Source organism: Medicago truncatula, chromosome 5, assembly GCF_003473485.1.
Source record: "Medicago truncatula cultivar Jemalong A17 chromosome 5, MtrunA17r5.0-ANR, whole genome shotgun sequence".
Classification (NCBI taxonomy): Eukaryota; Viridiplantae; Streptophyta; class Magnoliopsida; order Fabales; family Fabaceae; genus Medicago; species Medicago truncatula.
Window position 1 is genome coordinate 19,580,199 of NC_053046.1, and position 13,282 is coordinate 19,593,480.

General features: G+C 32.7%; 1 protein-coding gene across 1 annotated transcript; it reads right to left on the reverse strand.

The window, feature by feature from the left end:
* Positions 1-2,500: 2,500 nt before the first annotated feature.
* Positions 2,501-4,391, reverse strand: LOC11427229 (F-box/LRR-repeat protein At4g14103). Its single transcript, XM_003614056.1, has 3 exons — positions 3,432-4,391; positions 3,002-3,298; positions 2,501-2,563 (listed from the first exon to the last, which is right to left on the reverse strand). Exons 1-3 carry the CDS (start codon positions 4,389-4,391, stop codon positions 2,501-2,503), a joined length of 1,320 nt encoding a protein of 439 aa, XP_003614104.1.
* Between the last annotated feature and the right edge of the window lie 8,891 nt (positions 4,392-13,282).

Below are 13,282 nucleotides of genomic sequence, written 5' to 3' on the forward strand. Positions count from 1 at the left end.
GCTGCCATGGACGTGGATTGTATTGTTGTCCATTGTTTTGTCCCTTGTTACTGCGACCTCGTCCTCTACCGCCACCATTTTTGCCGCATTTGTTGTTTTTGTTCTGACCGCGTTTTTGACCAAAATTATTACGGTGTGCTGGATTTCTGGAACCTTGAGTAAAACCACGATTGTTACCAAAATTGTCATCACTGGATTGGTTTGTGGTGAGGAGAGCGGTACCTGCAGCATTGATTGTAGCAGCTGTTTGATTTGCCTTGCGGGTTTCTTAGAGGATCAGCCTCGATCGTGCCTCATGAAATAGCGGCAAAGGATTAGTCTGTTGAATAAAAATATAAACACCATCATAGTTCTCATTCTGACCCGCAATTAATTGGAGAACTAACCTTTGGTTCGAAACCGGTGAGCCAACATTTGACAGTTGATCAACAATCATCTTGAGTTCTTGGAATTGGTTTTCCAGGTGGACAGAACGAGAAGCTTTGTTGTCCTGGAAGATGTTTTCCAATCGCTCTCATGTTTGTTGTGCGGTTGAACCAGGTGACATGATTGTGTGAAGGAGGTCGGTGGAGATCGTTCCGTAAATCCATTGGAGAACGATTGCATCTAGGCGTGACCACTGTTCTTTGTTACTCTCGGCAAATTTTTCCTTTTCTACAACGGATCCTTGTTTGTTACCGGCTGTTGCTTTTTCTTTTTCCTTTGATGATTCTGTTTCTGGTGTGGTTGGGATTATGTGATCAATAACTTGGTAGACGGTGCAATGAATTTTGAATAATTCTGCCCATGTGGAGTAATGGTTGGTTTCCATCTCTAGAGTGATGGGAATGAAGTTTCTGATATTGTTCACAGCAAGGGCGGGGTGAAAGTTTTTGTTTTCTCCCATTGATGAAAAAGAAAGAGAGTTGCAGCAGGTTTGTGTTTTAGGATCAGACTCGTGATACCATGTAAGAATTATACTGCCTGTCCATTTTCATTCATTTGGCAAACGGAAAATACTTGGGTGACATAGAGTTGGGTGACATTGGTGACATTGGCCAATCACAATGCCACAATGTTTGTGTTTCTCTCTCTTTCACAAGCATTGTGACATTGTGATTGGACAATGTCACCAATGTCACTCAACTCTATGTCACCCAAGTGTTAAGGAGTTATTGTACAATTAACTACATTTATTTACACAATGATGAATAATGATTTTGATGACTGTGGTCAACTGTTTCGTATTCTAACAATTTCGCTTAATCCAATGGTAAAAAATACTGCCCCAGGGACTGCAGTAAACAACTCGGCTGTTGAGGATATAAACAAAAAAAAAAAAAAAGTTTTCTTTTATGAAAGCAACAAATACACATAAATTAAACCGAAAATTATTCAGTGCATTCAACCTAAAACTCAAAAACCCGGCCTTAAAAAGGATGAACACTCAATAGTCATAGGCCAGTTTGAACAAGTAGATCTTTTTAGGTAATCCTAATATGCTTTACAGAAAAACATGTCATCCCATTCTGAATTTTTGCGTATCTTTAGATTCCAAAACCTTTTTCTTCAACTAACACCTATCTTAGTTTGCTTCATTGATTTCACTCACAAAACACAAACCACATAATGATTAATTGTCTTTGCCCTTAAATACTAGATAACCAAGATTGTATGTTTTTACAAATTTTTCTGTTTTTAATACATTGACTAAGTATGCATCATTTTTCTGTTTTTAATGCATTGACTAAGTATGCATCATCTTTGCTTTACTTTTTTTTTTGTCCAGTAGCCTAGTGGCTCGAGCTTACACAATTAAATATGGAGAAGTGGGGTATCCGGGGTTCGAACACCGGCCCGTGCATAAATTATACAATGTCCTTGCCAACTGAGCTAAGCTCTCGTGGACACATTTACATACAATATTTTTCAAATAGACTCTAGGCATTTAAAATTTATCAGTCAACTAAAACAAAGGATGCTCAAAAGTAACTAAAACATTAGGTAAATTATTAACCTTTCCACCATAGAGTTTAAAGAATAAATTACATTAGGTTAAATAGACTCTTCAAAGAACACCAATAAATTGTTTTGATGACAACTTTATTAAGACATCTAGTTTTGATGCAAGAAATCCACAAACACATCAGGTATAGAAGTTGATTGAAAACCTGATTTAAATTCTTTTGGTAACGATGCAGTATTTTGTATTTGATTTACTTCCAATGACTTCAAGTTACACAAGGAAGTGCACATATTCTCAATCAAATCAAGAAGTTATGATAGAATCTACATAATGAGAAATGAGATAGATCATCATAATCTCCAAGAGGTTAAACTCTTCTTTCTTTTGTCCACAATTGTTAGCTTGAGATGATTCATCTTCAGGCATGAGATTTCTAGGAATAAGTCTTCCACCACATCTGTTTTGTAACACTGACTCTCTTCATTGTTCAACTTCATAGATTCAAACACATTGTAGGAAACATGCTCCTTCTTGGACCTTAACATGAGCTTATCTTCAAGAAGTTACTATGTTAGTTTGGCACTTCTCCACCTTATCTTCATTTGATGATTTATCATCCTAAATAACAAAAACATAACATTATCAATTGTCACTGTGAAATCATTCATATGAATTAAAAAAAGTTAACAAGAGGTACTAGCATCTATATTTGCACAAAAAATTCATCTACCACTTATGAAGAAGCTCTTATCAATCTAAAGCTAAAAATATGTTTTCCATGTAGACTCCAAACTGGCACCCAACTAAAACAAAGGAAACTCAAAATCAACTATAATGAAAGTGCCAAAGTTATGCTTTTATTTTGAAAGTGTGATTTGCAAGAAAAACGAAACAAAGCAACCTAACTTCCAATATGTGAATGATAAAGCAAATCACATAACAAATCCATGACCAAGTATAAAGATCAATATTGTATATTATATTGGATAAACTCTTTAACAAGACCATATATTTTTTTTAAATAATTAAATTAACAATGAATTTTTTAACAACTACCTGCTTAATCTTAAAAATATCCGGGTACTTGGTTGTGATGTGAACTTTTGCGGACGGAGAGTTTTGAAGCAAGAAGGCAACTATTCCATCTGGTATGGGAGGTGGTTTCAAACCTGCTCTTCGTAACTCGAAAACTTGTTTCATTGACTTGGCAGCAATTTTCTTTAACATTTCATCTTTCACTTTGTTGAATAATCCCCGAGAACGTTCAAGTGGTTCCAGTTTTATTTCCATAGACTTTAAGTTGCACAAAGAAGGGAGCTTAAGCTCTAATAATTCAGGAACTAAGGAGAGAATCTAAGAAATGAGGAATGAGGGTGAATCAGGATCATTTACGAAAGTCGATTAAATTCTAACAAAATTTAGAAATAAAATAAATAATCTTAAGAAGAAATTAAATAAAAAAAACCAGAAAAACATGACAAAGTACCTGAAGAGTAGTCGAAGAAATGGTCAATGATGTTACATTGGCAAGATCTAGTAGCCAACTGCGTAGAACCATACCAGGCTTCTCCAAATATTGACCCATTGTTACAACAACATAGAATTGTTTAACAGAAGCAAGACCAGTCCCACATATTCTCGGAATAAAACAATCGGTATAAGTAAAGGTACAAAGACTTGAAGTAGATAACTCAATTTTGTCAATGTAAAATATATTTTTGTGCATAGTTAAATTTACAAGTGTCTCACTTGATATCTTTAGGGTTTTTGCATCCCAAATACTACAACAATCAATGACCAAACTATTCAACTTGGTAAAGCCGAAAAAAGGCTCAGCACAATTGTTTTCACCGCAACTAAAGATAAATTCTTTTAGATTTAAGTTGGTCAATGATGGCAAATTCAAAGATTTTGGAAAACGCGTTCCAGAATTGTCACAAGAGCCACCTCTATTCCAAACTGAAAGTTTAAGAGATGTAAGAGCATGACATGATGAAACAGTTCTCATAATGAGACGATGATCACCACGTAAAGAGATTTCTAACTTCTGGAGGTGGGTATTATGTGAGCAAACATAATCTAAAATCTTTTTAAGGATTCGAGGCTCAATATGACCATGACGGTCAAGATCAAGGGCGTGCAATGAAATTGAGGTATCACGAAGAGTCAAAATCTTAGGCACGAATTTGGAAAATTGCTTCAGAGTGGAAAATTTGGAAGAATGCAAAATAAGAGTTGGAATAAGTTTCCAGAGATTCCTCCATCTCGTGGACAAAACACAAGTTTGAACGGCATATTTTGCGTCCAAAAATGACAAAATGTGAAGGAGAATGCCATCGGGGAAATTACTTAGCATGTCGTCAATTTCTCCATTTTCAGCCTTTTCATCATTTTTAACTTCATAGATCCTTCTTCTCTTTGTACTTCGAAGAATCCTTCTCTCCATCAGAAATATTCTTTATTTCCTTTGTGAAGCATTAAAAAGAAACAACAAAACTGAATTATATAGTGTGATACTACGAAACAAAAAACAAATGAATAATTATAAAGAGAACTTTAAATTAGAAAAAGAATAAACGTGAACGAGAAATACCTTGTTGTTGAGTGGTGATTTTTGTGGCCGGTTGAAATTGCAAAAGGCAAGAACTCACACAAAATAGATTGAAATATGTTCCACGATTTCTAGGGTTCGAGTGAATACTATGAAGCAGGTTAATAATAAATAATTTTGGGGGGGAAAGGAAACAAATGCAATGTTAAATACCTCCTTGTTGAGTTGTGACTGGAAATTTAATATTCAGTTATTAGATAAAAAATATTATATCTCATTCAATGAGTAGTAATAAAATTACTATTTATATCCCCCTAAAAAAAAAACTTTTAATTATATCTTTGACCAAATCAAACAAAAAAATTTTAAAAAATTTATGGGTCAACATTTTCAGTTATGAATCAAAGAATTTCTATTTATTTCTTTGACCAAATGAACCAGAAAATTATTTGTTGATTTTTTTATTTTAGGAAGAAAAAATAATAATTTATTGTTCATAAGTATTGTACTACCTTTTCACATTTTATTGTAAAACATATTCAACATTTACAGTTATGAGTAGTAAAAAAATTTTAAAAAAATGTAACATTACTATAATTGTTAAATTATACAAAATTGTTTTAATTAAAAACAAAGACACTAATCCAAGTGGTGTGGGTTGAATTAACAAAGTCTTAGAAGTCACTTAGAGGCGTTGTCGCGTTTCTAAGTCTCAAAGTCTTAGAAGTTTTTCATTTAATGTCGCGTTTTCTAAGGTCAAATGCATCTAAAGGTCCTTTAAGTTTTTTATTTTTCCCAAAGTCGTCCTTTAAGTTTCAAAAGTCTCAAACAAGTCATTTTAGTTTTTGAATCGTTTCAAATAAGTCCTATTGTAGATAGCATAGTTGGTAATTGCTTTTTTGAACTCATCTTTGGTACCAAATCTGGCTCCTAATACCCACTTAAAATTAGTCATCTTTTTAGGCATGACAAATTGTGGATAATGCTCTTTGTAACGCCCGTTTCGAATTAATTAATTGTTTAATAATTTAATTGAGTCTAGAAATTATTTAGATGAGTTTATATTTTATTTATATAATATATGTGTGATTTATATGATTTATTGTGATTGAGATGATTTATATGATTTTATGAGGAGTTGTGACTTATTTTATTGTTTAATAAAATAAGATTTGAAAATAAAATAAATATTGAGTTTAGGGGCTATTTTGAGATTTTAGAGAGTTTTGGGGGAGAAAGAGAAATAAGATAAGATAATTGGAGGAGGTATAAAAAGAGAAAATCTAATTTTAGAAAAACATAACGTACGTACGATCAGTTTTGGAAAAAGGGAGAAAAAGCCAAGAGAAGGGAGAAGACCTAGAGGGGCTGCGATTTTTCTCTTATAAGGTAAGGGTGAGACTAACTTTGCATTTTTATTAAGTCTTTGAATCAATGGTTACATTTAACATGAATTAGGATGAGTTTAAGAAGAATCGAAAATTAGGTCAAATTGAGAGAATTGATGATTAAACGGTGAAAACTTGTTAAAAAGATGTAGAAACTGTACTTATACCTTAGATAATGATTATGATGAATTCTGGAATCGAGATTAGGCTTAAAACCATGAGAGTTGATGATTTTTAGGTGAAAACTGCATTCTGCCCGTAGCGACATTCATTGCTCACCTCCCGAGCTATGATCCTCGCCACGGTGAGTGATGAATTTCATCGCTCGCCACGCGAGCAACCCTTCCCCGCCTCACGAGTTGCACGTCGCAGCTCGCCATGGCGAACACTTGAACTCGCCTAGCGAGCTAGACCAGAGAGCATGCAAGATTTTGTATTTTTGACTTTTGAGTTGAACCTTAGATGCTTTTGAGTGCCTGAACATGTCTAATAATGATTAGGAAAGAATGTGGAATGAGATTAAACCTGGAAAGACTTAGAATGAAAACTTTGGAGAATCTAACCGAACTCGCCATGGCGAGCAGAGGCTCTCGCCTCGCGAGCGTTTGTGTTACAGAACGCCTTTTTAGGTTGAATGCAATCTTTGTCGTTCGAGTTGATGTGAGTTGATCTTAGAGGTTAGAAACTAAGTTGTTTACCTTGCTGTTAATGTTCCAGTAAGACTGATGCTTATGAATTAATGTTGCTTATAATGTTATATAATTGTATATACATTACATGACTTAAGTTTGATAATTGAGTTGTTGATTTATATTCGATATCATTATATCAAGATGGTTTGCATACTGCCTATGTTGCTGTTTGTTATTTAACTAAGCTGCATGAGTCGGTCTAAGTTGTTGAAGATGATGATGTTCCAAATTATTGGATTAATATAAGAGGTTGTCGAATTAAGTTGTTTAAGAGGTTGAGTCCATGCATTAGCATTCATTGTTGGGGGCTTGATGCCATGGAGCTTTGTACTCACCACGTTGGAGCATTAGCTCAAATTAGCGATGGGGGCTTGATGCCCTGGAAGTATATTAATACTCAAATAGCGATGGGGGCTTGATGCCCTGTATTGGTACCACATGCATATAAGAGGTCTAAGTTGCATAGTCGCATTTGTCGGGTCTAAGATGATAAGTTGTGATGTTGTGAATTAATTATATGAACTATGGATGAAGTGAATTATGATATGTTACTATCTATGTTGATATTATGATGATTTATATATTGTTTAATATAATTGTTGAATTATATGCTTAATATTATTGTTTTGTGAAATCTCACCCTGCTTGGAAATGTTGCTCTTCGTAGGAGTAACTTGCAGGTAATCCAGAGTAGGTTGCTGTTTGTGCTGTCGTGAGTGGCCTTGCCTCACTGAGTCTTAGGTTGCTCTGATACGTAACAAGAGGGGATCTTTAGTGGCTATTTCTCTTTCCTTTGCGTATATGCTATGTTTTCATGTTACTTAACTGAATTTATGAGATGACTTTTATGAGGCCTGCGTGCCAAGATTATTTATGAAGTTGAATTTAATTCCGCTGCTTTATGTTGAAGTTTATGTTGAAAGATAAATTATTATTTATCTATTTTGAGATTTTAAGAAGTGTGATATCCCGTTATATGTTGTTTACTCTGATTATATGTTTGAAATTTTTAAGTTGGGAAAATGGGGTGTTACACTCTTTGTTGCTATCATCTAAATCATCACCATCATCCTCTAAAAGGACTTGTTTGAAACGATTCAAAAACTAAAAAAACTTGTTTGGGACTTTTGAAACTTATAGGACTTGTTTGGGACTTTTGAAACTTAAAGGACAACTTTGGGAAAAACGAAAAACTTAAACGACCTTTAGATGCATTTGACCTTTATCTAAATATATCTTTTTATAGTAATTTTTGTCCTCAAATGTGTCTTACAGATCCAAACTTAAGTCGGGTAAGATATCTTAACTAACGGACAAACACTTAGCTTGTCCCAGTGGTCTTGGCTTGGGACTTTGGACTACGCTCCTGTCAAGAATCTCATGTTCGATTTTTCCCGTGCCAATTTTGGGAGATTAGTTTAGCTTCTTCGAAAATAATATTTTTGTAAATTTATAGTTAAATTGAATTTTAAGGCCTATTTTTTTTCCGATAATATATTAAGGCTTAAAGTCCTAGATTTGTTTGCCATTTATTAATAGCAAAATAGAATATAAAACAAAACGGAATCAGTAATACATGGGTGGCTAGAGAGTACCAGAAGTACTCTAAACCCCAAATAATAAACGAAGAGGAAAAAAAACTCAACACACCTATAAACAAAAATTACAATCTGCAAACATTTCTGCTACGACAGAGACGTAAGATTGGTCTTAGAAGGTTTTGGCTGCATTAGGTTGACGATTTTCAATACAACCTATATGCGAGTGAGGTGTTTATCATTCACAGACTTTGTGCAAAAGGTGTCATCTTGGTAGTATCTCAAAAATCCTCGCTTGTTTGTCTCTGATTTTGGCGAAGATGTCTCTTGCACCATCCCCGATTATTCGATATCTCGTGTGTGACCTGGAGCGAGATCCTAAGATATGTATTCTTTTGTACCTTGGTCAGCTTCATTTGGTAGCTTTATGATTTTTTTCTCTATAATACTGAAGCTATAGAGCGCCTTATCTGTGAAATTCTTCTCTCTTTGTAGCTCGTTTTATGGCCTCTGGTTGCCTAGAATATGTTAGGGAGGCATTTTGAATCAAATTTAACATATGTCTAGCTTGTTGCTTTGGTTAATTGTCTGATGCTTTGGAGTATTTAGGAGATAATAGCTTTGCCCTTCATATGTATTCCTGTTTATTTCTCTGACTTGTTTTGCGGCATCCTTGTAGCATATCTTATGCTTTAGGATGATCAGTAGTGGAGTCATTAAAAAAAATTGGGGTGGCCGCTATCAAAATAAACTAAAATATATAATCTATATTGTATACAACACATTTAAGTTGTAATAAATCAAAAATCGATTATTCAAAATTTAAACTACATAATATATAAAGTCGATCATTAAATACTTAAAGTGACAATTTATGCTTTTCGAGTGATTTGAAATCATCAATAATTGACTTGAAACTAATACATGCACTAATTTCACTTTCAATATAAACCGACATGCTATCCACTATAAACTCAGATTCTAGAAAAGAAAAAATGTAATAAACAAAAATGATTGAAATTGGCAAAGGAAACAAAGTTAAGCATAGAAAAGAAAAGTGGGTTTATTAAGGTATCATTTACAATTTGACGCAGAACGGAAGTAAGGTTTAGCAAGCGCTAAGCCTAACAGTTAAACAGACAAGTTGCGAACGACAAATCTGAAATTCCATAATCATAGAGGACAGATGTCGTATACGATGCCAGGCATCATAAATGATGAACTGCAATGTCAAGACATCGTAACAACACATATATCAATAATAAATAACTTAATGTAAAGTGCATGAAGGAAATAAGATAAAGTATTTGTTGACCCAGTTCGGTGCAACCTCACCTACATATGCGGGCTACAAAGCCATGAATGAAATTCACTATGATAGTATCAATTCAAAGTACTATGTAAACCACCTCCGGTTCAAACATGAACAACCAAGTTCACTGCCTTCTCACTTAATCACTACCCGTGTAATTTCTACCTAAGACTCTCACTATTCCTAGATATGAGAGATCCCCCTCCCACTTCCTCTTAGTCATAGATCCAGTGACCGTCCTTAAAATAACATAAATGGAGACACTCTCCAAGAAAAAGAATTAACTCTTGCTTACAAGCTTTAAGTGATTCAGAGTTTACAACTCAATTATAGTCCAACTCTATGCATCAACGTGATACAATAGTGGCTCACATCAAGGATTCAAAAACCCTAATAATATTCTTTTGTAAAGCGATGGTTTTGATCCAATAAAACTCGACTACATCAAACCAACTCTGTGATTTTGATATTCAATAGCAGCAACAAGAGAGGTATACAATAAAGCTGTAGCTCAGGCATTTAAATTTATTTAATTTAATAAAAGATAATACCTTCAAAGCGTTCTATTTATTTAAATCAAAAAAGGTACAATTTCTCTAAATATTTTAGAAATTGTAATGTGTTGCAGGAGACATAGCAAACTAGTTGCACTACAACTTTACCTAGGCATATATAGCCTTTAAAAACACCGAAATTTCAATAGATTGTTTTACAATTGAAATAAAAATACAACAAAATAAAATACCCCGATTGATAATGTCTCATCATTCTCGAAAGTTTGTTACACTAACACCACCTAACATACTCCCTATAATGGATCACACGAATATAACATCTTCGAAAATTCCCATTGTCAATGAATATGCTGCAAGATATCTTTCATTTGTAATGGGTTGTCAAATTATGATCATAAATTAGATTAAACTCACAATTACAGGTCTGCCCGAGGTATCTTGATTGTTTACTGCAGTTGGTCTTCTTTATAGCTTGGGCACCCATCATCTTCTATTTTCAAATTTATTTCCCATCATTTTTCTTTAGGCACAAATAAATTTCAACAATCTGATTGTAATTCATGCAAAATTAGTAAAAGTCACAGACTTACTTTCCATGAATCCACTCTTATATCGTCTTATTCATTAGAAGTAATTTTTTCAGATGTATGGACTTCGCGGTGAGGATTACGTTACCCTCTATTGTTTAGAGGGTAATTTACCCTCTCATGATATCAACCAATCAAAATGTAATATACATAGGTAACATTAAATGTCAAATAAATGAGTATATTTTTTCTAAAAATAAAAAAGTTAATCTTCATTTTTTTTTTTGAAAGAGAGTTAATCTTAATCATAAGGTAACTTTTAATACTTTTAATTTTTATTTAATTTTTTTTTTGAAAAAACAAATGATTTAATTTTTTTTTTATATTAAGGTGTTCAATCTTAATTAATTTACACTACAAGACTTATAACAAATAAAATTTTACATCAAATTTCTTTCATCTGGATGTCTTTAAATTCATCATTTACATTCATAAAATTTCTTCCATTACAGAACCCCGAACGTGAGAACAAAAACATCTCCTTCTTACAAATTTCTTCTTCTTTATTCTTCCATATTGATCAATTTTTGTTTCTTTTTCATTTTTCTTCCCATTTTGATTGTTCAATTTTTTCGTTTTAAATTGCCGCAATTTCCAATTATCATGAGAATTGTCGTTGTTTCTAGAACCGCGTCAGGTATCGTGACTTATTTTTTTTATTTAAGCAGCCAACCTAATAAAATTGGTTAACACGCATAGACCTGTCTCACTATCAGCAAAATCCTTTAAGTCCAAATAAAAGAACAAAAGCCTCATCACATAACGATTTCAGCAGCAACCAAAAAAATGCTAGCAAACTCCCACAATATCACAGCGGCAACACTTGCTAGCAGCCCTTAAAGTACAACAAATGATTTACTCAATTGTTATACTTAACTACCTCACAACCAAGAAAAATCAAATCAAAAACAAAAATCAAGTCATCATACCTGAAGTTGTACTGGAAATAACAGCAATTCTCACGATATTTGAAATCATGACGATTCTCATGAAAATTGAAAAATGCGGCAGTTGGGAACGACAAAATTGAACAATCAAAATGGGAGGAATAAATTTTATGAATATAACTGATAAATTTAAGGACATTCAGATGAAAGAAATTTGATGTGAAATTTTAATTGTTCTAAGTCGGTCCTGTAGTGCAAATTAATTAAGATTGAACACCTAAATTTAATTAAGGCAATATTACATTATGGGTCCTTTATCTTATTTATTTGTAAGACTTTGGTCCTGTAGTGCAAATTAATTAAGATTGAACACCTAAATACATAATTTTATTTTTAAAAATATATTTTTATTAAAACTTAAAAAAAATCCAAAAATATGATGAAGATGTTCATCATCATCATCTTCTTCCTTTGAATCTTCATCATCTTCTTTCAATAAAAACTAATTCTACTAAAATATATCTCCAAATATCGTGAATTAATGTTATATTCACCTCAAATCTTATTTTAAACTAAATCTCTTTCTCTATAGGGGTTTGATTTTTGTGTTTAAAAGAAGATTTGAGGTGAATATAACATTAATTCATGATATTTGGAGATATGTTTGTGTAGAATTTTTTTGATTCAACGAAGATGATGAAGATTCAAAAGAAGAAGATGAAGATGATGAACATCTTCATCATATTTCTGGATTTGTTTCATTTTTAATAAAAAGATATTTAAAAAAATAAAATTATGTATTTTTTTTATAAAAAAAAAAATGAGAAAAAGGATGTATATGTGCTTTTATAAGAGATAAAAGACCTAAGCGGAAAAAAATAAAGATAAATGACTCAAGTGTAACAAATAAATAAGATAAATGATCTCTAATGTAATCATGTCTATAATTAAATAAAAATTAAAAGTATTAAAAGTTACCTTATGATTATAATTGATTCTTTTTTTAGAAAAAAATTGATTCATTTATGATATTTAATGTTGCCAATGTATATTACATTTTGATTGGTTTATATCATGAGAGGGTAAAATACCTTCTAAATTAGAGAGGGTAATCTAGAAAAAACCGAACTTCGCCCATTTTATCTATTGATGGTCTTGGCTACTACTGCATGTTTGTTGATCACTTCACTCGTTATATTTGGCTCTATTCAATGAAACGCAAATATGATGTACAAGTCATATTTCCCAAATTTAAAAATATGTCTAATAAAAAATTTCTTTTAATTTAAGAATCACGATTAGTTTGTTAGTAAATTAATAATAACAATAATAATTGTGAGTTGTGTGATTTTGAACAATAAATTAAAAGTAAGTAAGGAGAGAGAAAAGACACACGAAAGTTATCGTGGTTCGCCAAACGCTAGCTACTTCCACTCCCCACACAAGTGTGAGATTATTCACTAGGTAGTTGCGTTAAATAACGTTAACCACAACTCCTCTTTTCCTTGTTCACAAATGAGTAACCTTTACCCTTGCTAGATCCGACTGAGCTTTCCTGCAAATGAGTAAATCTGCCTTTGCTTTTACAACCAAAAAATCAAACGAGTACAAATCACCCTTGCTAGATCCTCCTGATCTTTTCCTACAAACGGGTGATTTTACCCTTGTCTTTTTACACACTTGTTACCTACAAGCTTTACAATCCAATAAGAAATAAATTCTTACTTGGGCCAAAATAAAATATTTGTAGTAAAAAAACTAAAAAGAGCTCAACACAAAAGAGAAATTTTTAGAACACTAAGACAAACTAAAAATGAGAGAGCTTTTGTGAATTTGCTTTGTATGCTGAAAATCTTTCTCAAAATTC

What these genes read in the sequence shown, in the direction of transcription:
- LOC11427229 (XM_003614056.1), bottom strand. Translation starts at nt 4,391, where the DNA reads ATGGAGAGAAGGATTCTTCGAAGTACAAAGAGAAGAAGGATCTATGAA. An exon ending in TTTCTTCGACTACTCTTCAG is followed by an intron (nt 3,299 to 3,431) that starts GTACTTTGTCAT and finishes CTCATTTCTTAG; the next exon opens with ATTCTCTCCTTAGTTCCTGA. An exon ending in ATATTTTTAAGATTAAGCAG is followed by an intron (nt 2,564 to 3,001) that starts GTAGTTGTTAAA and finishes TTTGTTATTTAG; the next exon opens with GATGATAAATCATCAAATGA.